Raw genomic sequence first — 26,990 nt, 5'->3', positions numbered from 1 at the left:
ATTTGCAATATCCAATAAAAATGATCAAAGAAAATACCACCAAAGAAATGTTCTTTTTATGATTTCAGCTTGATTCTAAGACAACCTAACCAATCAAAGTCTGCATAAGCCACATAAGAAATGAATTAATGTAACAATCAATTAGACCCTTGTCGTCCTTGCTCCTTAGTTGATAACTTTATCTGCATATTGCAAGTTACAGACGAAAAGTGATGACATGTATAGGGAATATTAGCTCCAATTGCAATAAGTTGTTACATTTATGTCAGTTCTTTTTTATTGCATATCAACACAGCATTACTTAATTACAACACTGGACTATATAGATACAAGTCACACATATGGGTCCGTGGCATATATCTATGCATCAAAATTACATACATACTAAAGAAAGGACACTGCTTTGTTTTAGTTACTCAAGGTGGCGAATCATCCAAGGTGGCAAGAGCGCATTGGCTCCACGATGTTGTGCTGGATTGCCTTCCTCCTCTCTTCCACTGCTCCTTGCTTCATAGGTGCCACTGCAAAATGTATTAACTGCTCTGCCTTAGTACTGTTAAGACATGGTACCAGGTCAAAGAATAACTTCAATTCACGATGATTTGAAAATAATTGAGGTATCTGGAGAGAGTTAGATTTCTTTTTAATCTTTCAGCTTTCCACTAGGACAGAAAGAGAGAGAGAGAGAGAGAGAGAGTGAAACCGGATGTTCGAGGACCTCATTGGCTGTGGCAGAAGAATGGCGGATGTGTCTTGGCAATTGTTTTGCTGCTCCCATTGTGCCTGCTGGGCTACTGCCTGCTCCTTTTCTTTCACCTATTTTTGGCTCAAGAAAATTCTAGTACTTATTACACAGGAAAGAAGCTGTACAGGAGCAGTTTCATAGAATTCACATTTGCGGATATCGAAATTTTCACCTTCTTTGCAAGCATGTTATTCTGCTCTTGCAATGCTTTATCCTGCATATGGAACAAGTCAGGCAATCTGTACTCTGTACAATTTCAAACGCTTTTTTCCACATAATAGAACAGTTTTAATAGTGAGAAATCCTTAGGCGCTCAGAAGTAATAATATGCCAAGAGCCCAAGATTATTACCCACACAGGATGATACTTCTAAAGCTGCTTTCGACTCTTCTTTTTACAAACTCTATATTGATGGGTATCAGATTGATGCAAAAGTAAATTTTAAGGCAACTGAATACTCCACTTTGACAATTGCAACTCTACCTCTTTATAGTATAATTAAGATAATGTTCTAGACTTCTACTTATAGACTTATAGTAGCTAAGTTAAGAGAAGCTTATGAGCCAAGGTGTACCTTTTTCTGAAGCTCAGAAATTGATTCAAACATGAGCTGATTCTGTAAGTGAAACATTGCAGGCCAGGTTACATTCTGGGCCTAAGCTGCACAATCAAAAGCAAATATTCCTGAAATGATTTTACCTTTCTTGAGCGTACGTGTTTAAGGGCAGAATCAAGCTGTTGCTCCAAATTTTGAAGCTCTCTAAGACTTAAATTGTCAAGATCTTCTCCCATGAAATGCCTACAAAGATAATTATTTTTTAAAATAAGTAGATCTTTGCTTTTTTCCTTTTTTAAGGTTAAAGATGATCAAATACATTTGAAAACTTGGAATTGATTGTACCTTTGGTTTCTTTGTAAAACCTCCATTCTGGCTTTAAGTTTTGCATGTTCTAGAGTCCAGCTTCCCTGTAAAACATATGGAAAGTATCTTTTATTTCTTTTGAGGATACAGGATTAGTAAAACGAGGGCACACGCAATTATTTCCATCTCATAGAATCTCATCCAACAGAAATGGCAGTGGCAATTCTAAGAATTCTTTCACATTGTTATTATTATTTATTTGACATAGAATAAAATAACTGCCTTTGAAAGCTTGCTGAAGCATGTGAAAGACAGCCGCTAAAAGTAAAGGATGCATGTTTGACATTTAGAATTTGGAAATTTCTCCATAGAATTTGGGGTTTACATTTTGGTCAACTTCATTCGCAGCAAGTTGCCTCTCTGCATAAGAATATCTTTCATACCGTTCAAGGATCCTCTCCATGCTGCACAAGGGATAAAGATAAGAATTGATTGAACTCTCAACCATAAAAGAATGAAAATAAATTAATGAAAGGATAGGAAAAATGCTGCCATATTGTTAATAGGGAATAACAGCACACACTTCTTAGCTATCTGCTAGTTCCATATAAAACATTTAAGTTTATTGGTAAATTTTTGAGCTTTCAGGATAGTTGTAACATTTCCTTCACTTTTTTTCGTTTGCTTAAATGTGCAATCTGATGTGGCAGAAATGCCATGCTACATCATAAAGATTTCTTCCAATTAGCTAAAAGGAAGTGTATGCATAAGAAAGACGTTGGGTCATCCTACACAATTTTATGAAGCTGAAAACGAGAACAAAGGCTCAGAAGACTACTGTCGCCGTGTAGAAACCATATGTTGGAGAATTTTCAAAGTAAGAAATTGTAACACATTGGTTTGTTATATCAGAAGGTTATAGTGGTAAGTTTCTGTAATACGAGGTTAAATGTTGATGGCTGTTTTTGACTTAGCAGTTATTATTGTATAATACCACTTTTTTGTCATTAAATGTGCCCTGCAAGTTGCAACTGTTTAGCTATTTGTACTTTCGGAGCGCATGCATAAATTTTTAAGACACAGTACTTGATGTGAGCCATCTCGGGATTGTAGAAAGATTCCGAATCAATCTCAAACAACTAGTGTTGCTAACTTGGTAGACCTAGATGTATGTTATTCAGACTGTGGAGAAAGTCTCAAAGTATAAATGTGCCTTATGTGTTCAATTTTTTCTTAGTTTTTCCTTTAATTTTGGGGGTCAAATTGATGTGTCGAACAATTGTCTAGCACCTATATTTGAGGGAAAGTGACGAGTAAGAGCTGGCACCGACTTTAGTCTAAGGATTGTTAAGGATTTTGCTCTTAAATTTTGTTTAGAGTGCTTAAGCATCCCTGTCTTTGCCTTTATAAGAAGCCTAAAGGTATCAACTTGTAAATAACATACCTCACTCTCCTAACTATTACGATGACCTATCATCCCTATCTTGGCATTAACTACTCTTGCCTTACCACCACTTTAACCCACAGTTCTGCTTCACATAATATGTTGCATTCAAAACTAGCCAGTAACACCTCCTCCTCCCCATTTCTTCTATCTTGCACTTAAAGAGCTATGGTGTAGAATGCAAAAGAAGCAAGTTTCAGACTTGAAATCAAAGTAAGTGAGCCCCAAAAGAAAGGAACTCTACCCCCAGGTGTTTTGTTTATTAAGAATTCACTACACCTACAACCGATGCAGATGAGAACTTTATGGTATAGCCTGGGCTTCCATAACAAATTGATAAAAATTGGTAACAAAACCCCTATGGCTTAATCCCTATAGATGAGTTAAATAACTAAAAGAAAAGATTAGGACCCAAGCTAAACATATGACTAAGTTTAAGAGATAAGCTCTACCAAAATTGATGTTACTGTACCACACTTGCCATACATGTCTTGATAAAAATTAGTGCATCTTACACATTGTTTTCTGCACGTGCTTTTATGTTTACTAAGTCATATAGTTCAGTTCCTAGTTTTCTGGGTAATGGATTAATAATGGGTTAGTGGTAGGATTTCCTGTTTTATCAATAATGGGTTAGTGGTAGGATTTTTTTTTTGTTTTGTCAGTAATTGGTTAGAGGTAGGATTTGGAGTATTTTTAGGAGATTAATGGTCGTGGGTCATGTCTTTATGTATGTTCTGCATCTGATTTAATTAGTAGAAGTGGAATAGAACTAATTTTTATTTTCTCCAGAGTTCCTCATTATTTCTCCTATTTAAACTTTATATATTTTCCTTCTTTTGTTTTTGTTTTATGGTATCAAAGCCTGGTTAAGGCACTTTTGCGGTTCTTTCCTTCTTGTCCATCAAGCTGGTCTTGTTGGAGGAGATTGAAAGTTGTGGAAAAGAAGTTTCTTGCTCTACAATATGGTGTCAGCAAATGGGGGAAACGGTTTAAATACCAAGTATGGTGTCGAGAAGCTTTTAGGCACAAATTATCAATACTGGAGAATGCGCATGGAGGCTTATCTCCAAGGCCAAGACTTGTGGGAATTAATTGCTACTACTGATGCAGAAATTCCTGTAGATACTTTAGAAAATGCTGAAATAAGAAGGAAATGGAAGATTAAGTGTGGTAATTCATCGATCACGTTCGTGATTCTACTTTACTAAAAGAAGTCTGGGAAACACTTGAAAGGCTGTTTTCCAAAAAAGAATACAGCAAGGTTACAGTTGCTAGAAAATGAATTGGCAACGCTACAACAAGGAGATATGTCCATCTCTAAATATTTCTTATGAGTTAAAAGTCTATGTGCAGAATTTTCAAAAGTGGATGCAGATGAGAAAATCAGTGAAGCAAGATTGCACCGATTTCTCATTCAAGGATTGAAGGAGTACATGCCTTTTGTTATCTCTATTCAAGGATGGGCGAATCAGCCTTCAGTTGAAGAATTAGAGAATTTGCTTTTCAACTAGGAGGCTTTCGCAAAGCAAATGACAAAGAATTTTGATCAAGATGTTGCTCTCTTCTCAAAAGGAAAGCATAACAAGAAAAATACAACAACGGAAAGTAAGGATTAAAAAAAAGAAGCCAGGTGTTGAAAAAGTTACTAGTGGCAACTCACACAACAACAACCAAATCAAGTGCTATAGATGTGAAACAAATTTGGCACATTAAGAAAAATTGTCGAGTGAAGCTCTCCAAAGCAAATGTGGTAAGTGTAAATGAAGAGGGTGAACAACTCAAATGGGACTAATGCTTTACTACAAAAGTAGTTGAAGGAAGAAACTATGTTACCGCTAAATCAACCTTTTTCAACTATGAAACAGAGTGGATCATTGACGCTAGTTGCTCCAACCGTGCTACTGGCAATGATTCATTACTTTCAGAGTTGCGTCAACAAAATGGAAATCGAGTAATTGTTACCGTCGATAATTCAACTTATCCGGTAATGAATGAAGGTGTTGCAAAGATGAACGATGATGCAAGAACCAGAGGTATCAAGCTGAACGATGTTTATCATGTTCCAGGTTTAAAGCAAAATTTAGTGTCAGTTTCACAAATTACTAGTTCTAGAAAATAGAAAAAATTGTGAGAAATAACCTTCCTTAAAAGCTTAATTCAAAAATATCATTTTTTATAATTCTAATTAGTTTTAGTCAATTTTGACGTGACTTGACAACAATATCCGTTAAACAATTTCAGACAAATTAAAATGGTTTCAGTTTTTTCTATCCCGTCATCCAAACAAAAATTCAAAATTAAATCTCAATTTCTCTCTTTAGTCAAATACTATCTATCTCGCCATCCAAAGAGCAGAGATGACATCAAGCTCTTTTTTATTTTATTTTATTTTTTTGGATGACGGATCTTGGGATTCTCAAGGGCGATGAACAACGATTTTGCTCTTCTATGGTGATTACAAGCAGCATGATGAATGTGGTAATTGGATGCTTTTCGGTGATGACTTGCTTCGAAACGTGCTCTGCAATGAAGATGTCTGTGTTGATGAGTTGGATTGGATTGGTTAAGAAAATGGGCTCAGAGAGAAGGAACAGCTAAAGCATGTTTGATGGGTTTTATGGTGGTTTACGGTTTTGTTGTTCATGAGATTGGGATAATTGTTAAGCATGTTTACTGGGAATTTTAATTTTTTTATGAGATTTTGAATTGAAATTGTTCAGGAAATATTTTATAAAAAGAGTATATTTTGCTTTTACGTAAAGAGAGTGAGCAAGGCGTTCTCGATAGCAATATATTTTGTCTTGCTTTGGAGGGTTATAGAATTTTGTAACCTATTTTTTATGAAATACACAATTTTATGGCTTAATAAAAAAAATATGTGTTTTAGGTTCTTGAGTTTATTGGTTTATTCATAGAACGCCAAAGTTGAGAAGTTGAAATTGATTAAATTGATTTTTAAGTATTACGAGACTAATTTTTAGGCATTATGTGACTTAATCACTGCGTAAGTGATTTTTAGGCATTACATGACTGGTTTTAAATATTGCGTGACTGATTTTTAGGTATTGCGTGATTGATTTTTAAGCAATGCCTTTCTAACTAGTCACACAATACCTTACTAACTAATCACGCAATGCCTATCAACTAGTCACGCAATGCCTATCAACTAGTCATGCAATACCATATCAGTCAGTTACACAATACTTAAAAACTAATTACACAATACTCAAAGTCAGTGACGCAATACTTAAAAATTAGTAATGCAATGCTTAAAAACTAGTCATGCAATACCCAAAGTCAGTCATGTAATGTCTAAAACTAGTCACATAATGCCTAAAAATCGATTATGCAATGCATAAAAATTACCAAAACTACTAAATTTCATTTAATAAGATCAACAACTTCAATCGATACACCATATTTCATTTAATAACATAATTAACAAATATGCTTATTTGACAAAGAATGTTCAAAATGTTCAAAGGTTTTTCTTCATATATCAAAAATAATTTCAAAATGCTTAAAAATGCTCAAAACGCTCAAAAATTTTCTTTATATATATAAAATTACTCTAAAATGTTCAAAATGATTAAACGTTTTTCTTTCTAGTAAAGAATACTTTAGAGATGAATGATTTGACGAGGAAAACTCAAAAAATATGAGTTAGTTTGAAGCACAGACCTAAACATACTTGAGCCGTTAATAGGTTTCGAGTTGAGATGCGGAGCCAAACAAATGGGTCGGTTTCATTAAGAGTAATTTTGTCCAAATTTTAATTTTCTTGGCTAAAAATAGTTAAAATTATGAAAAGAACTATTGTCAAAAACACCTTATGCAAAGGGATTATTTAAAAAAAGAACTCTAAAAAATATGTTTTATTTGATCCAAATAATGTGAAAGTGCTTGATGATGTGAGTAAAATAGCAGCTAATGTTCTTTTTGTTGGTGAGAAGAAAGGATCCTTATTTGTTACTTCAGTAAGGGAGGCATATGTAAAGAAGACAAGTCAAACTAACAGTGCTGCAATCTGGTATGCTCAACTTGGCCAGTAGGCTATCCATTGCTGCAGCAAATCTCAAAAAGAAAGTTGTTGGACGGCATACCAATTCTACAGAATATTCGTGAAAATGTGATTTGTCAAGGTTGTCAATTTGGAAAATCACATCGCCTTCCTTTCAAGAAGTCATCAAATCGCAAATCTACAATGTTTGAGCTGGTTCATATAAACCTGATGGGACCAACAAAAACACCAAGTATCGAGGTACACATGGGTGAAATTTTTGGAAGAGGAGTGAAGCATTATCAAAGTTCATTGAATTCAGAAATGATGTAGAAAAGAAGTTTGGGATGAAAATTAAATGCTTACGAAGTGACAATGGAGGTGATTTTATGTCTGAGAATTTCTTCCAATATTGTGATAGTAATGGCATTTTGAGACAATTGACATGTGTAAATACCCCTCAATAGAAAGGAGTTGGTGAAAGAAACCTTGATTATCTCACCTCTACAAGTCTTTCATGGTTGCATGATAAAAATCTTCCTCGAGAGCTTTAGGCTGAAGCTGTGCAAAACGCATGTCATGTAATAAATCCTTTACCTTCATGGCCAGGTATTGAAAAATCTCCTTTTGAGACTATATGATGTAAGGCCAAATGTAAATTACTTTCGGGTGTTTGGTTCAATTTGTTATGTTCATATTCCAAAAACAATTGAACTAAACTTGACCCGAAAACAAAGAAGTGTATTTTTGTTGGCTATAATTCATGTAAGAAAGGGTAGAGGTGTATGGATATAGAAACAATGAAGTGTGTCACGTCTAGAGATGTTGTGTTTGATGAAGTTTCATCTTATTATGCACCACCGTAAAGTTCAATTCAAGAAGTTATTGGTGGTGATCAAGGAAATTTGCAACTGGTTCCTGAAGAAAACATGTAAGCTTCCAACAATGATGAATATCTAGTTCCAAATGTCTCCAATTCAGATGGCGAGCAGTAAACAGTAGGAAGGTCTAGAAGGGAGAAAAAACAGCCAAATTACCTCAAAAACTATGAAGTACATCTAAATCATTACGTTATTACTTCATGCCTTTTTACAAGAGCATTTTATGAGAAGGCTAAGGATCATCTAGAATGGGAAGCAGCTATGCAAGAGGAAATTGAAGCTTTAAACAAAAATCAAACATCGAACTTGGTGCCAATACCAGAAAACTGTGATCTAGTCATTGGCAAATGGGTTTATTGATTGAAGAAAAATGTAGATGGGACAATCAACAAATACAAAGCTTGCTTGGTCACTCGTGGTTTTTCCCAAAATCATGGTTTGGATTACGAGGAAACTTTCAGTCGTGTAGCAAAAATGGTGACAGTGAGATCAATTATTTCTCTTGCTGCCTTTAAAAGATGAAAGCTGTGGCAACTTGATGTAAAGAATGAATTTCTTTACGGGGCGCTGGATCGTGAAGTGTTCATGGAGCAACTGCAAGGATTTGTTTCAGGAAAATTTCCTCCATATTTGTTGTTTGAAGAAGGCATTGTATGGTTTTAAACAAGCACCACATGCCTGGTATGGTAAAGTTGCTCAATACTTTATCTTTTGTGGGTTTAAAGTTTCTAATGTGGATTCTAGTCTGTTCATTAAATTAGAATAGAATATGCATTTGTTGGTCTTATTGTATGTGGATGACATGATAATGATCGGAGATAATGAAGATGAGATTGCTGGGCTGAAAAATGACTTAGCTGTTCTATTTGAAATGAAAAATCTGTGGGAAGTTGGTTGCTTTCTTGGTCAAGAGGTTGAAAAATTAGATTAGCGATATTCTGTTTCTCAAAGAGAATATGCAAAAGAGCTCTTGCAATGTTTTGGTATAGGGGAGTCAAAAGAGAAGGCTACTTCAATGAAGCCTCATCTCAAGCTGATGAAAGATGAAAGGTAGCTATTAAAGGAGGCTAGAAAATTTCTACAACTTGTTAGTAGTTTAATCTACTAGAGTGGTGCCCCGCTTTGCATGGGTGTCGTTTTTTTGTAAAAAATAATTTTAAATTACATAATATTATAAATAAAAATAATAATAGTAAAAAAGAGTAATTTTAAATTTGAAAATTTATAAATAAAAGTAATAATTATAAATTAAAGATAATCATTTTAAAATAGCTATATTTTAAAAATATTTTCCCATGTCTTGCTAAGCAAAATTTTTTATTTAAATAATTTTTAATTTTTAAAAACATTTGATTTTTTATATCTTAATATATATGAATATTAATATAATCATATTTTGTTAATTACGATGATTCTAATAGTGAAATAAAATGAAAATTAAGAAAATTTAATATATTGAAAGTTATTATTCATAAGCTACATAATTTATATGGGTAACCAAATAAAAAAAAGCTACATAATTTATATAATAAAATTATTAAAATAAAATGAATTTTTTTTAAAGTCAAAATAAATGAATATTAATTACACATATTAAAATTTTCTTAATTTTAATGATGAAATTTTGTAAATTATCTTCAATTTTAATTTCTAAATTTTTACCTTATGCCTATATAATTATTTAGAATTAATCCACCTTGTGAAAATAATTTTGGGATCCCCAATAATTTTAGTAAGTCATTATTAACTTTATTCAATTAATTGTTTTATTTTTTTATTACTTATCAAAAAATAGTTTCATTTTTTATTTTTATCCCTTTTTTAAAGAATTTCATAAATTTAATTCATGCATAAAAAAATTACATAAATAAAATAAATTGGCCAAGCTTAAAGCTGAACCGGTTTGGACTTGGATGAATCCGACCCACCTCTTCTTGTTCTTCTTTTTGTATCCATAAAATGACATGGTTTTGGTTTTCTATATAAAATCATAACCTAACCCTAGCAGGCAACCCTTTTCTCTTTTCTTCATTTTTGCTCTTTTCTTCTTGTTCTCCCACTGACCCTAGCAACCAACCCGTTTCTCTAAACCCTCTCTCCTTTGACTATATTGTTTATCTCTGCCATCGTTCTCTCTCTCTAATTATCTGTTGAATCAAGTAATTTTAATTCAATAGTTCTCATTTAATTTTGGGTTAAATACTTTTATCTCTCTAAATTTTGATTAAAATTATACGAAAGTTCATTAGTTTTCGAAATGAACACTCCGTCTCAAAAAAATAGTTTTCATTAGACACATAGGTCTAACAGTTAATCAACCGTTAATATTTTCGTCAACTTGCTGACGTGGCAAGTGTAAAAAAACAATTTTATCCTTGATTAATCTTTATAATTACTATTATGTAATTTTATTATTTTTTATTATTTTTTCATTAATTAAAAAAAAGCTCCCTATTTGGGAAACACAAAAGCTCCCTTGGGTGCTCCCTTTTGGGGGCTCCCCAATGCTCCCTTAGGGAGCCCCAATCGAGCTCCCCAAGGAGTGCATCTATCGGTGCTCCTTTTTTTATTTTTTTAAAATATAATAGTAATTTTTTAAAATTAATAAAAAAAGAAAGGATATTTTAGTCTTTTAATAATTTCTATTAATGATGTTCGCACTCTTGGAGCGAAGTGTCCATTTCAAAAACTAATAAACCTCCATATAATTCCAATCAAAATTTAAGGGAGTAAGGGTATTTTACCCTTTAATTTTAGTCTTTATGCATTCATGTTTCTTTCTTTTGCAATAAGTGATCTGAAAAATAAATAATTTTTGCTACATTAAATCTGGAATTGATTTATTTTGTATTTAATTTATTATTTTTGGTCTGGGTGTTTTTATTCTTCCAAATGGTGTTAGATTAAGTTTTAATGGGTGGTGATTTTGAAGGGATTAGATAGATTCTAGCTTCACATTAGTGGGAGCTGAAGACTCTGTTTTTTGTTTTTTTTTTTTGAGTGGTTTTTACTTTGCTTCCTTGCCTATTGATGTTTTCTAGAGTAAGACTCAATTGAATCAAAGCCATGCATTGGTTTTAGTTGGCATAAAAAGAAAATACCACACGTGCAGCCTCAACAAATCAAATAATACCAAACATATCCCAGACAAGTGTCACCCAAAGAAAGCCACAACGTGGCCAAACTTAGAAGTCCTTTTAAGGCTTCCTTTTAAGTATGTTATAGATTTAACTATCATAAGACCTGAATTACTTATTCTGTTGGTGTAATTTCCCAATTCATGCAGTGTTCAAGGAAACCTCATTTAGATGTAACAAGAAGAATTTTGTGTTATGTAAAGGGTTCTCTTGATCATGGTCTCATGCAAGTGCTGTGAAAATTTGTTGTTGAATGGTTTTAATGATGCAGATTGGGTTGAAGATGCAAATGATCAACGTTCAACTTCAAGTTATGGTTTTAACATTGGTTTTTAGTAATTTCCTAGTGTAGCAAGAAGCAATTTACGGCTGCTTTATCTAGCACAGAAGCTGAATATGTGGCAGCAACTATGGCTGCACAAGAGTGCATGTGGTTGAAGAGTTTGATGGGAAACATAATGTGCAAAATTGACTATGCTGTGCAAATCAAATGTGACAATGAAAGTGCCATCAAACTTGCATCAAATCTAATTTTTCATGAACGGACAAAGCATATTGAAGTTCGTCATCACTAGATTCAAGAGAAGGTGCTGAATCAAGAAATTGAGTTGAAAGGAGTTTCTACAAATGATCAAGTTGCTGACATATTCACGAAGGCATTCGAAAAACCCAAGTTTGAATTTTTCAGAGTTGTTCTTGGGGTCATTGATTGTAAGCATGCACTAAGGGGGAGTGATAAAAATTAATGCGTCTTACACATTGTTTTCTACACTTGCTTTTCTGTTTACTAAGTCAAATAGTTCAGTTTCTGGTTTTATGGGTAATGGATTTGTAATGGGTTAGCGGTAGGATTTTCTGTTATATTAGTAATGGGTTAGTGGTAGGATTTTTTTGTAAGTAGTTGGAGTATTTTTAAGAGATTAATGGTAGTGGGTCATGTCTTTATATATGGGCTACATCTGATGTAATTAGTAGAAGTGGAATAGAACTAGTTTTCTTTTTCTCCAGAGTTCCTCATTGTTTCTCCTATTTAAACTTTATATATTTTCCTTCTTTTTTTTTTTTTTATGTCTTCCATGATTTAATACACAACTTTCTTCTCCTTTGGATGACTCTTTCCCTTTAGGGTCTTCTTGGAATCCCAAACTCTACCTTGATGTTTTCATTGTTCAAAAGACTTGTTAAAAAACAATTTAAGTGTAAACAGGTTGATCTTTTAATCACATGATATCAACACACTTTTGAGCAATTACAATGTGGAGATCCTGCAGAATTGGATTGGTTGGCAAGTTTTTGGACTCCCCGAAAACACATTCTCAAGGTTGACCACCACTGTATGCAAAGTGAGAATGATTTTCATGCTTTGATTGATTCAAGAATAAACCTTCCACCGCCATGGATAGTACATCTTGTTCTTGCCTCTGAACAAAACACACTTGATCCAAGCATGACAATTTGACACTGGACAATTGCATAATTTGGCTCACTCCGCCTTCTAGGTTTAACAAGCTAATAAACTCCATCTCAACTTGCTCAACACCACGTGTCACATTCAAAACTAGCGACACCTCCTAATGTTATGTGAATGAATCTGCGGAGGAGATGCATGCATGGCAAGGGAGGCATGGCAACATTAATTTTAGCAAAACTTATCTCTTTGGCTTTCTAGTTTAACAATTTAGCTTGGATATTGATTTTTTTTCTCTTTTCCTTGTTTTAATTCATCTATGAGGATGACATAGTACGAATTTTATCACTTTGTTATAATAACAAGGGCTGTACTTGAAACATATTATTTCCATTTTCCTACCTACCAATTCACATACTCTGCTTCCCTACCTTCCAGTATACTTGTGCTTCATTCTTCCAGAATCATACTTCTACCCTTCAACTTTCGTACTTTCCCTACTTCCTTATTTGTGGCAATACCTGGATGCACTATACACGGTCCAGTGCCCTTGTCCCCCTTGGATTCTTACTTGCTCAGTACAGCACAACCTCACCTCTCCATGAAAACAACCCTTTCAATGCTAAATTCTACTTAAGTTTGCCTTGAAACCGATGCTCCACGGTGTCATCTGACATGCTCAAGGCAACTGAGTTATAGCTTCTTGCGTACGGTTTGTTCGAGGTTTGATTTCTCCAAACAAATCAAACAAGTATCGAACAAACAACCAGAATTGCGAAAGCTAACAGTAGGCATGAAAATTTCTGTAGAAAATGGTTTTTGTTTATGGAATGCAAAAGCTACCACAAACTTTTTATCATGTAGCGTGTGTGGTCATATATAAACATAGAGGATGGTTCTTGACTTCCTTATCAGGTCTCATTGAGAACTGTAGATCAAACAAACCACCTAAATCATATCTCGAGATCCGACTAACTAATCCTCATATGAACTTCTTTATGCATGCTAGACACAGATAGCTAACAGGCTCATTAGAGCATAGAACATTATCTATCCTTAAGATCCAACTGAAATATTGTCCATATAAATTTAATATAATTTCACAACTAAATTGACTCCCATCTTTCACCCTTAAATCCTTAACGTTTCATTTTTATACCAAGTTTGGGGTGAAACTTTGGATTTCTGGTGGGGCTGATGGTTTGAAGGGCCAGAATGTACCATCCCCCCAATAACCCTATTTTTTACGAGTGCAACTGGAGAGTTATTAAAAACGCATAAATTTTTGTTTGTTGGAATATATTCATCAATCATGAATCACAATTCTTGAAATTAGTAGGTTTGTCACAAGTGTAATATCACAAGAAAATTTAAAACTAATTTTTTACTTTTTCCCAAAAACACTAAAGTTCAACATCTCTAGACTTGTTTTTTTTCTTAGGGGAATTCATCTTTCTTACTCAATTCAACTCTCTTTTTTTAGATTTGTAATTATTTTTACAAGCAAAAGTCAAAGATGCAACATAATTTATAAGTTTTATTGTTACATAATATTAATTTATGTCATGCTTATTTTTTGTTTACTTTTCTTAGTTGTTTTAACTTAAAATTTTGTCATTTTACTTTAGTATATTGCTTACATCTATAATTCTAATTTCTTTAAAATGAAAAAGAATGAAATAAAACATTAATTACATTATTGGTTATAATGTACCCCAGTTCCTTAAAATTTTGTCATTTTATTTTAATATATTGCTTACATTTATAATTCTAATTTCTTTTGTATTAGTAAATATGATAGGATTTCTTTTATGAAAAGAGAATGAAATAACATATTAATTTAGTTTGGCCACCAAAAACTTAATGTCTAGATCAGCCACGCACGTGAAGGGAGTGAATTTTGAGGGTGAAACTATCAATTATCAGTTGCCACACCATCTAGTTCACATAAGCTTAATCTTAAAATTCCTACTCACATCAAAATGATTCACTCATACAATAGTTGATCCTCTTAAATGAATTGATATGTCACAACTTGCCTTTGTTTCTAATTTTAATTTTCAACTAGTTTTACAAGTGAGAACATTATGAATTTCATTTGACAAACTCTACTTAAATCTTGTCCCTATATAAAAACTATCCTACACCTAACACCCGTTTGAATTAGGGTTCATTATAACATTCACGCCTACTATTATTGTTTATGTGCATTACATGAAACCTGAAAATTTAACCTAATGTAAAAGGATATTGGTTTCTTAGAACCATTTGAAATCTCCCTCTCTCTCTCTCTCTAACAAATATTACTATTAATTTAATTAGTTAAGAAGAATGATATGAGTTACGATATGAGTTCAAAAGGTTAAAAGTTTCAGTTTATTTTTTATTGAAAATGGAAGAAAAGGAAAACATATGGATGAAACCCCGAAAAAAAGAGAAGGGATGGAACTTGAATCAAGTGATTGGATTGCCAAATTTTGTAACAGCCCAAATTAAAGAAGACACAAAGATGGAAGAAGCTCACGAGTCTTGAGCTAATTAGAAATTAGGGGTTTTGTCAGGGAAATTAGAAATCTCTCATTGTGTGCTTAGAATAATTGTGGTATTATTAGTTTCACATGCTAGCAAATTATAATTCAGATGGACTGTAGTGCTAGGTAACAAAGAACATTATTCATATAAAGGAAGAAAAAAGTATGGAGCAAAAAGTTGTACTCTTATATTGCACTGTTATGAATTACAAAAACGGATACTAGGTAATAGGTATTGTGAAAGGTTTTTACAGATGTTGAAGTTGATTGTAGAAGTCGGATATAAGCAGATCTACAGAAAAACTAATCATTTCACAGATACACTTGCAAAAGGGGGAGTTGATAGACATAAAATGTTTTGTGCATATTGATAATAGGAGTTTTGGTGAGACATGGGCCTTGTTGGTTTTATGTATGAATGTTTCAGTTGTCATGCGTTTTGTGTTGAGATTGTAATGTGATTTTAATTAGTTGCAATGGGTGTTGGTTGTCCAGGTGTTTTATCTCCAGTTCATAGTATATTGAACTCTGATGCTGTATTAACTTTGACCAAGGTTATGAAAGTCTCTCAAATCACGTCCTCAACCTTAGCCCAATTTAATCTAATCAGTAATATGAAGTTAAATGTATCTTTTTATTATTAGATTTATATATATTTTTAATTAAAATAAATATTAACTTTTTGAATTTTTATGAAGAGAAGAGCATTATCTGAACTTTTCCGCTTTTGCCTAAAAGCTAAACACTTTAGCTAAAACCAAGTCTAAATATTCATCACAATGATTTCTTCCATAGCAGCTACAAGTAAAGGCAAAATTGTCACCAATCATTGGCTTTCCTCAGTGTTATTACTATTTAATCATGCTATCAAAATATACACTCAAAAATAGTTAAATCTACATTTGGTTTTCTTTGAGGTATGTACAATAAACTCTTGGGCAAGAGCACCCAATTTTGACTCTTATCCCTCTTAAAGAGGGTCAAGCCTTGATTGTTACTTTTATTATTTGTTCTCTATTTTCTAAATATTTGCTAAAAAGTAATAAAAAAACAATTGATATAAAGCAAAATTATGAAATTGATTAAACATGAATACATGATGTTAAAAGAAAAAAACTAACTCTTAACATTATTATTTTAAATAAAATAAAATCATATACTTTATTGTTCACAAAACTTGCTACTTCGTCTTCAATATCATTTATTTTTATATCAAACATGCTTTTTGCTTCTTGCTTTTGAAAATAAAAAGAAAAACAATAATAATAAAATGAACAATTCAACAAAAAATAAATAAATAACAAAAGTATCCTCAAGTATGCTTTCTAATTAACTGTAGAAATAGTTTCTTCTATTAGCATCACTAACCAAGAAATACATTGACTATTGTTATCTTCTTTGTGACCAGGGGTTTGAACTAAACAGTTATGTCCAACAAGAGGTGATTGCTCACAATAGGCTTGCTCTTGAAAGACCTGAGCTTGCTCGAAAGCCAACAAACTTTAGAGTAGGTCGTAGGAACTCAACATATAAAAATTGGAATCACTGATCATATATGTTGAATTTTGGGGTAGGAACCATCAAAGCATATAGTAGGCTTCACTCACACCCTCTCTAACTCACTTGCTACTCCATCCAAACTCTTTTTTGTAATTTTTTTAACCTTTTCCATCATAAGAATGTCATTGGAATAAGGTAGATGCATATGATTTTCACATATTAAAGAGTAACAATGGAACTATTTATTTTCTGTAAAGAAAAACATTATCCATAAGTTATTGACCATAAGTTTTTGCCCAAAAGAGAATTACTTCCCCTTCGAATATTATAGCCTGTTAATCAATAGCATGCTTCGATCCAAGTGTCCTAGTCCTATGCTATCTCATGTAAGGCTCACTGTTACATGAAGCAGCTGTCTAGTTAACCACTTGGCAGCCTTCAGGCCCACCCCTCACCGGGTGGAAGCTAAGACAACTATCATTAGTTTCAACTCTTTCTTGTTAAATGTGCCAAGTTTTTGTCCAACTGTTTGTTTTGCAAACAAAAGAATTCTCTAGTTTTTAATGGTAAATTGTTCTTTCTGTTCCTTTCAAACATGTTTGCTAATCCATTGTACCCCTTTTTTCTTTTGAAAGTTACTTGACTGTACTCTATTTGATCCTGTTTTAGTGCAGTTTCCCTGGTTGAATGACCCATATGACTTGTTTATGAGTTTTGCCAATGATTTAGAAAGTGTCAAGAACATTATAGTAGAGTTGACTAGAAATAATTAGTTTATGGGACTAATTTGTTTTACCCTTTGGTTTACTATAATTTTTTGAAGCTTTTGTTAGAACAAAGACAAGACTACACCTGAAATAGGAGTACTAAGATTGTACCCTAACATATCCACAACGAGATCTCTTCTGCACGTTTAGTTCTCTCTCCCTCCTTCCCACCTCTCTCTTTCTCGCTACCTCTGTGTTATTTTCAGTGTGCTTTTGTACTGTTTATCTCAAAGATGATCAGACTTCAGTACCAGCTGATCTTTTTTCTGCACTATTTTTCTTCTTTTACGCATGACTCAATAATAAAGCTAAAATCAAAGCACTTTATGTTGTTATCGGCAATTCAAAAAACAAATTCATTCATCGATCCAACAAAAAGCATAGAAGAAGAATAATAAAGTAAGAAGAGAAAATTAAGAAAAGATCATGAAATATGAAGACTTTGAGAAGGAAAAGAAATAAGAAAAAAAAGATAAGAGTAAGAAAGAAAGTAGTATTGATTAAATTAAGAAAGACCGTACCAAGAATCTGTTGAGTATTCAAAGAGCTTCCCTTTAGTTGAGAAGACAATCAGAGCAACCTCAGCATCACAAAGGACAGAGATCTCATGGGCTTTCTTCAACAAACCGGACCTTCTCTTTGAAAAAGTCACTTGCCTGTTGATCTTGTTCTCTATTCTCTTCAGCTGAACCCTACCCCTCCCCATGATGATATCCTTTCCTTTCTGCCTCGCGAAAGGCCTCCACCAACTCCACTGACAACAACCCAGAAACAGGAAACTGACAGTGAGCTCAGGGAGAGAGAGAGGAGAGAGAGTTTGCTCTCTCTCTTGCTCACTTTCTCTGGGTATCTTTAGTCAAAAAAGAAAAAAAAATGGTTGCCTTATTATCTCTTTGGCTGTTGGCTAAGCTGTTTAACACAAACGTTGGGATGAAATCATAAGGGAGGAAGTGGGGGAGGGGAGGTGTCATTTATATGTATTGATACATATGTACAACATGAGATATATATGGAAAAGACGGAAACCACTTTCGAGAGAAAAAAAGCAGATTGGATGCAGAAAATGGATGGTTTTGCAAAACAAGGGTGGTTTCATAAAAACTGTTGTCGAACTCTCATTGGCTCAATCTTTGAAACAGTCGTTGTTGTCTGCTCTCTGGGCCGCATGGATTTTACATTTTGTCCGTGCATTTCCAACTATTTTTAATGTACGGAAATTAAAACTTGTTTAATTTTTATTTTTATAATTAATTATTTACTTAATTAAAATATTATTTATCAAAACAACATTTGTATCTGCTTGATATTAACGTAATATAGTAATAAATCATAATAAATGGCAATATAACATGATGAGATGATCATACAAAATTTTTCATCTTTCGCATTTAGATTATATCAGTATTACATGTATATAAAATATAAGTAAAATTTAACTAATTATAATTATTTAATTATTAATTATAAAAATTTATTTTATTTAAAATAAAAATATATGATTTTAATTAAACATAAATTAAGAATAAAAATTTATTTAAATTTTTTTAATGATTTAAGAGCTTTTTCGAGTATTATTTCTTATTTTAATACATTAAAAATTTTCATATTAATAATAATTATTGTATTTAATATAAAATTACTATCATAAATAATATTTAATTAACTTTAAAAAGTGCCTTTACAAGACTGTTAGTAAAAGTAAAGCTTTGTTAACAATTGTTCCACATACATTTTTAAGATTAATTTGAAATATTATATGCAATTTCTTTACTAAATATAATAAGTAATAATGAATGTACTAAATTTTCATATAATTAATATAATAATTTTAAAGAGTATGGCTAAAAATTTCGTTAACAAAAGTTTTTTATTATTTTAATTGTTTTTATTGGTTCTCGTACGTTTTTGGCTGTTGTCTTGTAGGCCGACGTGGGTATTGTTTTTTTTAAACCAATCATATGTGTCGTGTCAACATCGGCCTTCTTCTACCGCTTCTTTTCTTTTTCTTTTTCTTTTTCTTTTTTTTGTGTGGTGTTTTTAAGTCAATGTTGGTACTTAAGGGTAATATTATTAATGTCTGGAATTCAATTGTTTGTCACGCGAGAGGTTATTTAGAATTTTTAAGACAAGATTAAAATCTAAATTTAATTATGATTAAGAACTTCAACTTAAGTAGTTTTACATTTTTTTAATTTTAATTTAACAAAATAATTAAAGTAATAAAATGACAGAATTATAAATTTTTTCTTATTTAAAAAATCAGTGTGACATGTAACGAAAAGAGTACTTACCAAATATCAATTTCCTTGTTGTTAAATTAAAAAAAAAAAAGAAGAAAAAGGAAAGCAATTTTGTTAAAAAAGATGTGAGAAGAAACAATTCAAAAGGAGTGGAAACTCTATCCTTTACACCCTCACAAGCAAACAAAGCAATACTATATATGACGCGACTTTGATTGAGAAATAAATTCAAATTAGAATAGAGCCGTGCTACGTAGCTTGCAAAATTTTATAAATATTTGAAATTAAAAAGTAAATATTGTTATCGATATAATTTTATTGATTAATATTTGACATGTATACAAGTAATATTTGTTAATAAATACACAAAAATTATCATAACATGTAAAAATTATTTTGCATTCATCAATAAGCAAAATGTTATTAAAAAAATGCAACAATCTTGCTAATTAATTTGACAAATAATTAATATTCAATATATCCACAAATAACATTTGTTACAAAATGTACAAAAATTATTCTATACATCAATAAGCAACCAAGGTTTCATTGTCCCAAAAATTGTTTTCATGAAAAAGAAGTCTTACTCTAAACGTATTGAGTGTTTTTATAATTTTTGAGGCCATTCTTGTCTATACATCAGTTTCATTTAGTCCAATTTGCATTTCAAGCACAAAAGATTTAGCACTATCACAATACATGGCTTGTTCTGCAGGTTATAAGCAGCTTTAACTTATGAAATATATGTAAATTAAGAGATATCAAATTTCTAAAATCAACAAAGCTCTTCCAATTTCACAAACCATGAAAAGCTTTAAGATCCAAAAACACAAGTTGAGGTGAATAATCTAATGTTTATCTTTCTAACTCTGCTAATAAACTGTAAGAAGCAAGAAAAGATTGAAAGACACTTATTTGCAAGTAAGTTACGTCATGAAAGAGTTAATAGTAAAAAAATTACAAATAACTAAAGAAAATAAAACAAACCTTGCATCCAACTTAAAAAAACACGTGAAATAAGTACCTTGTCTCCATAATCTTTCCTCTCTTTTGTAAAATTTTCAGTAAACTGCAAAACAAGTTAAGAAAAATAGTTCAGTGAATGATGAAAAGACACATAATATAATTATTAGTTATTCAATTTAAATTTAAAACAAACTGGCCACCAAATTCATTAACTATATTCAATAATTACTAATCCATCCTGCATAAGGAACAACAGTCTTGAATGCTAGATCCTAGTTATAGAAACAAAGAAAGCTCTTCATTACTCTTGGACAAAGGTCATATACAAGTATTCATATTGTATTAACAATAGATGAACCTAGAAACTATAGATCTTGAAGGCCAATGTCAATGTAGGAAAGTTTAAGAATTAACCATAGTAGCCCAACTTTTCAACTGGATAATTAAGATTTTCAATAATATAAGAAAGTTTAAGAATTTTAGGAGCCCTATTTGTTTAATAGCAAGAAACCTTAATAGCATATGTAGGATAATTATATTTTCATCAATGCAGTGTGACAGGAAAGTATTGTTGAATTCTCATGCAAGTGCACGTATCGTTAACAAGTAATATAGCAATGAATAGAGTATTGTTCCCATGAAGAATTTTTTTAATTCCTACTATTAGCTACTAAAATTATAACACCCTAATCTTATTCAAATAACCAAAATTTAAAATTATTAAAAAAAAAATTAAAACTACTAAATTGAAACTTCAATCAACTACTAGATCTAAGATTATGATGTCCCTCAATACTTCATTTGATTATTGTCTCTCTCTTATAACTCAGTTTAATGGATCAAGTTGCTAACCTAGAGTCTTAAATTATTTACAAGTTTCTGTCAAGTTTCTCATAAAAATACCTATCCCAATTAATTTACTATATGTCTATGCAAATTAAATTGAACAAAGACTCATTAAGTTTATGCTCTAATCATGGCTACATGTGGCTTATAACTGTATGTCTACCCTATATGCAAATCAAATTACCTAATCAACTAAGTGTATTCGATCATACGCTATTTTATTCAAGGTCTACTTAAATCTCCTTCGTCAAGGTTTAACCTAGGTTTTTAATTTAATCTAATCGGTGATCAAGCAATTAGATGCATTAAGAACAAAATAAAATAAACGACTTAAATCTATAAAACATAAGTAAAAGAAAGATAAATAAATCAGACTACATATTAAGTTTAATCATAATCTTAGATTAACAATTTAGTTCCCCATCAAGTCACACATCATCATTGAATAAAGTTTAAACAATAAAAACAAACTAAGAAAATAAAAAAATAATCAAAAAGATAAAACTCAAGAATTATAATCTTGATCTTCCGAGTCTTCTTGAATCCTTCACATTCTTCTCAGCTTTAATAACTTTGTGGCTTGACTCTTAACTATCAATTTGGTGTTTTCGTTCTCTCTTTTTTCTTTTGAAAGGTTGTTTTTAGAGGCTTTGAAGTTAGGCCAAGTTGGGTGAAGAAAGAAGTCAATTTCAATTGGGATTTTCTCATCAGACTATGTGAGTCACAACCTTGCCCAATTAATTAACAAAAATCATAATTTCTCTAGGACTACTACAGTATGTTAAATTTAACAGGATTTTTGACCACTTTCCAAACTAACTGGACAGCATATTAAACATAAAAGTTGTAGCTTTTTCGCTTATCTTTCCAATGGTTTAAGAATTACTTCATTTGGAGCTTTGTAGAGAAAGTTATGGCTGAAAAACCAAAATATGTGCAGTGCAAATCTACACCTCAAAATTGCTCTCCTCATTTCATTGAAATTCTTCTTTCACTAAACACCTACAAAAACACAAATAAATCAGTAACAACCCATCTTAACCATATTAACACTAAATTAAATATAAAATTAACTAAGATTAGATTGACTCACCTAAAATAACTAATTTAAAATAATTAAATAAAACTTACTATTTTTTTTAAATTACTACAAGAATTATGTTAAATTACTATCAAAATTAAGCTCAAATAACTCTATATCGTAGAGTTATCAGAAAGAAAGAATGTTGCTCTTCCCTTCAATGGACCAATCATCATCTTTGCATAGATAAAAAGGGTAAGAAGTAAAAATCAGAATATAGAGATCAATCTTAGCACATCAATCACCACAACTTCTTCATAAAGTTAAATCCATTTTGAATGTATTCATTGTATCAAACATGATCATTTATCTAATCATTTAAGTACTAACTCTCACCAATCATTTAATTACTAAATTCTCTTACTTGAAATCTTGAATATCAATATGTATTATACATAAGTCATGAGTATCCCATCACCATACTTAGCCTCTTACATTTAATCCAAAACTACACAATTACAATGATGTTGTTTCATGTTAAAGTTGAAAAATGAACTCATTGATTAATATATCAAAGAACTGTTAAACACATAAGAAACTGTAGACACCAATTGTAAGACAGTAGGTTTTAAAGTAAAAAAAACTAAGATTAATTTTTCTTTTAATAGACAAACAAAACTAAGACTTGAAAGAAAGTACAATGAAAAAAGAATATGAAAAATGACTCATCCTCAACCTTGTTGCTTCCAATGGTGTCATATACCTTCATAATCAAAACGGTAGATCATATGCTTTAGTCACCATCTTGCATATTGTCAAACCCTGCTTTGTAAAATAATTATAATGTCATTCACATGCTCGATAGAATGTTTATATATTTAGGAAGTTCGAGAAATCGTTAAAAGATGATATTGCCCTAATGGTACTATTGAGTCGATTAAGTCTCGAACTAGTTCAAATAGAAATTTTAAGGTGAAATTAAGAGTTTCACAGTTCAGGGATGACTCAAAATGGTAATTCGGAGTTCGATGATCAATTTGGAGTCAAACCGAAATTTTCACTATCTAGGGGTAAAATCGTAATTTTTCCACCCATGGACAAATTTTGAGATTTTGAGAGAATTTAGATGACATTTGACAAATTGGAGAATGATATGAGTATAAGGGATGAAAAACATGTCTATGGGCGATTTTTCAGTTTTTGGGGTAAAAACGTAATTTTTCACTTTTACGGGGGTAAAAGTGTAATTTTTAAAAATTTGCTCCACCAAAACTTTGGAAAAGTCTAGAAATTTCATGGAAGATATGGATAAGTGAAGAGGATTGAGTGGTAGAATAAGAAAGACAAAAAGAGGGCTAGAAAAAAATAAAATAATAAAATATTCAAAAAGTAAATAAAATAATAATATTTATTAAGCCTATTAAAAGGCTTGAAAGTTCCAGAATTCTTCATTTGGAGGGTCAGCCAAAACCAGCAGGAGAGAGAGAGAAATAAGAACAAACCCTAGAGTGAGAAAATTCAAAGAAAAAGTGTGATTTTTCAAGGAATCAAGTGTTTAAAGGTATGATTTTTCAAGCTTAGCTTAAGATTTATCATTTCCATGCATTTCTCCTTATTTTCCATGGTTAAATTATGTGTTTTGATGATGGATTCAAATCTGATCATATGGGTTTAGAGAGAGAAAGTTGTTAGATTAATTTGATTTTGAACTATGTTAGTGTTTAGTGTTAGTTTAGCATGTTTATGAGTAAAACAACAAGAAAAATATTCATTTTCTCCATGAATTTCTCTAGGCCGAATCTAGCCAATGGTGTGTGAGGATGAGGTTGACTTTATTTTAAGAGAATTAGATGGAAAAATGATGAATTATGAGGTTGGAAATTAAATGGGAATTTTTGGTGCAAAAAAATTGAAATTTTTACCCACTAGGGGTAAAAGCGTAATTTGTGGTCCGAACTGATAAATTGGACCACATTCATAGTCATTGAGGTATTGTGGATATAATTGGATAATTGAAATTGAAATGGATGGAATTGGAGTTGAATTGGAGATTTTAGAAATTTACACCGTGTATAGGCGAGTTAGGTCGGACACTGTGATTAAGCGATTGTCCAAACATTTCACACCCTATCTAGTGCATACGCATGGATAAGAGCCTGAAATAATATATATTGATTTGACACAAATTATTGAATTTTTTGTGTCATGTATTGTGGATAGGTGGTGAGCTATCTGATACGGGTAAAAGACTACACCCGAGGACCGAGAATAGGAGTATATCTACTCCTAGTACAGTGAGTAAACTTACTATCGTCTTAATTATCTAGAGTAGATTTATTTAATTGTGTGATTTTATGGAAAAATGGTTTAATTGGAAAATTATTGTGTTTTATGGGAAAATGGGATTTTATAAAATAATTTTATAAAATTTTTGAAAATTTAATAATGATTTCAAAAATAGAGTAATTGGAGACCTATACTATGATTGTGTTGTTTATCCATGATTTTACATTAAATGGCTTATGATAAATGTGGGTATGACTGGTTATTTTTATGATTTAAAGAATATGTGAACTGCTTTGATTTGCCTTGAATGTGTTAAGTGAGCCATGTCATACTATTATGATTTTATTGGTTGGTGGATTATAAAGTGGGCACTGCAGTGACGGGGGTTCCGTGGGCCAGCCTAATTAGAGGGGCACGGTTCCCAATTATTGAGCTTACCTCGATTGGAGAGGCGCGTAGGATAACTCCCGAGGTAGGATTTGAGTACACTTCACGCTGGCCACCACGTGAAATTGGGACTCAGCCAACGCCAAGGAACGGCTGTGTTGTCAGAGGTGAAATGTGTTTGTGTGTGTGACAATAAACAGCCTTGGCGGTCTCGGTAAGATGCTTTCGCGAGGTATCCCCGAGAATGGATTTTTGGCAAGGGCCAAGTTTTTGAAAAGTGCATAAGCCATGTTGAGTAATTAGATGAAATCCAATTATTTATATGGGTTGGGATGAATTATTTTAATTGTCTCCTATTACTCGACTTTAGATTGTTTTGATGATATCTGTCTACTCACTAGGATTTTATAATCTCACCCCTTATTCCTATACATTTTTCAGGCTCAGAATAGGCAGTAGACTGTCAATTGCATCGAGAAGTAAATCTCGGAGTTGCATCCTAGAAAGCAAGGTTATAAACTTAAACCTTCTCAATTATTTGGGGGCTCACATGTCATTGTAATTTAAATTGCATACTCTAGTTTTCTATATTATAGTATGTATAAATTTATTTTGTTTTTATGTGCAAAAAATTAATTTTTTGATGTTTCAAAAATATACATATATATATTGTTTTACATTAAAATAGATTATTTTAATTAATATTTTTAGTTTATTTTATTATTCAAAAAGAAAAAGAAAAGGAAAAAAAGAGAGAGGAATGGAAAAACTGGTACAAAAGCCTTGCGAGGTCTCGAAAGGAGTTCGGGGGAAGAATGTCTGTCGAGGCTTCGCGGCGGTTGTCACAGGCTCGATGGAAGTTCCGGGTCGTGACAATTTTATTGGTATCAGAGCATGGTTTAAAGATCAAAGATTTTGATTTTAAAGATATGGATTTTAAAATTTTTGGTTTTAAAGTTGTTTTAAGAAATGGAGATTGACACTGCGTGGCCCTGGATTAAGTTAAATTAAGTCGAATAGAATGCATGAGTCTGCATATAGAGACTTATTTGTTTTCAAGGTGTGTAAGAGATTAAGTGATTGTCGTTAGACATTCTCCCTCTAGCTGTGGGAGCAATGTAAGTAAATGGCAAGAGAAAAAAAAAGGGAGAACTTGAAACGGACTCGAAAAAGGATCAAGATGATAATGATCCTAAAGATGTTTAGTGCCTTGTTGAAGCTTGTAATACTGTAATCCTAGGCAGATGTAGTATGAGAAGGATAATAATCCCCTGTATAAAAGGCTTAAGAGTTGACTATTATCTTGTATAATATAAATGGATGATGGAGTAGTTGTTTAAAGGACAGAAGGAGTGTAAAAATCTTTTCGTATGACAAAGGTAGATTAGTAATATAAGTATTGAGGATGAATAATTATCTTAGTAGCAAGATCGATTATTTTAAATAAGTATTGAAGGTTGAAATAGGAAGCCATTAATAGTTCCAGCAATTATTAGATTTAATAACGATTAAACCTTGCAGTATTATGAATTGATCACCAGTTAACGGGGTTAAGTTAAGGATTATAAATTTGAGTATGGAGGGAATTAGAAGGTGATACCGTAAAATTTTAAGATGAGGAATATAATCGGTTATGATTATGAGGATAGTGGGATACTATCAATAATGAATCATTAGGCGTGTGATGAAGTTGTGATCTATTGAACCATATGAGAAGACTGTCCTAAGGTGGGACATAAAATATGAGGATTTTTAGAGATGCTTATAGAAGGAGATATAAATTGTAAAGTATGTTTTCCCCCACAAGTTTTAATTTATTTGAGAAATTATCATAGTAAAGATATGTAAATATTGGTAATGAAATATGCCCTAAGGGATGACGATGGCATATCACATAGATAATATAGATATGTTGGGGTCAGTATCCCGATCATGCATCTGTGATAGAAAATTTACTTTGCTAATT

General features: G+C 31.9%; 1 protein-coding gene and 1 long non-coding RNA gene across 4 annotated transcripts; one reads left to right on the top strand and one right to left on the bottom strand.

Annotated features, from left to right (window-relative positions):
* LOC18604882 (agamous-like MADS-box protein AGL8 homolog) lies at positions 170-18,246 on the bottom strand. Of its 3 annotated transcripts, none has more exons than XM_018118462.1 (8): positions 17,800-18,246; positions 1,993-2,071; positions 1,647-1,711; positions 1,445-1,544; positions 1,320-1,361; positions 918-959; positions 704-816; positions 170-537 (listed from the first exon to the last, which is right to left on the bottom strand). In XM_018118462.1, the coding sequence occupies exons 1-8, from the start codon at positions 17,982-17,984 to the stop codon at positions 534-536; spliced, it is 630 nt and encodes a 209-aa protein (XP_017973951.1). In that variant the 5' UTR covers positions 17,985-18,246; the 3' UTR covers positions 170-533. The 3 variants fall into 3 exon arrangements, with proteins under 3 accessions (XP_017973951.1, XP_017973950.1, XP_007037634.2); XM_018118461.1 differs by having other exon boundaries at positions 170-521; positions 17,800-18,245; XM_007037572.2 differs by having other exon boundaries at positions 170-521; positions 719-816; positions 17,800-18,242.
* Positions 23,871-25,568, top strand: LOC108661294. The gene is made up of 3 exons (XR_001927050.1): positions 23,871-23,912; positions 24,572-24,645; positions 25,466-25,568. It is a non-coding gene; the product is annotated as an uncharacterized LOC108661294 (long non-coding RNA).

Source organism: Theobroma cacao, chromosome 3 (assembly GCF_000208745.1).
Source record: "Theobroma cacao cultivar B97-61/B2 chromosome 3, Criollo_cocoa_genome_V2, whole genome shotgun sequence".
NCBI classification, from domain to species: Eukaryota; Viridiplantae; Streptophyta; class Magnoliopsida; order Malvales; family Malvaceae; genus Theobroma; species Theobroma cacao.
Note: the sequence above shows the minus strand (reverse complement) of the source record. Positions and strands in the feature narration are given on the sequence as shown.

What these genes read in the sequence shown, in the direction of transcription:
- LOC18604882 (XM_018118461.1), bottom strand. Translation starts at nt 17,984, where the DNA reads ATGGGGAGGGGTAGGGTTCAGCTGAAGAGAATAGAGAACAAGATCAAC. An exon ending in GAATACTCAACAGATTCTTG is followed by an intron (nt 2,072 to 17,799) that starts GTACGGTCTTTC and finishes TCCCTTGTGCAG; the next exon opens with CATGGAGAGGATCCTTGAAC. An exon ending in ATAACATGCTTGCAAAGAAG is followed by an intron (nt 817 to 917) that starts GTGAAAATTTCG and finishes AGCCAAAAATAG; the next exon opens with GTGAAAGAAAAGGAGCAGGC.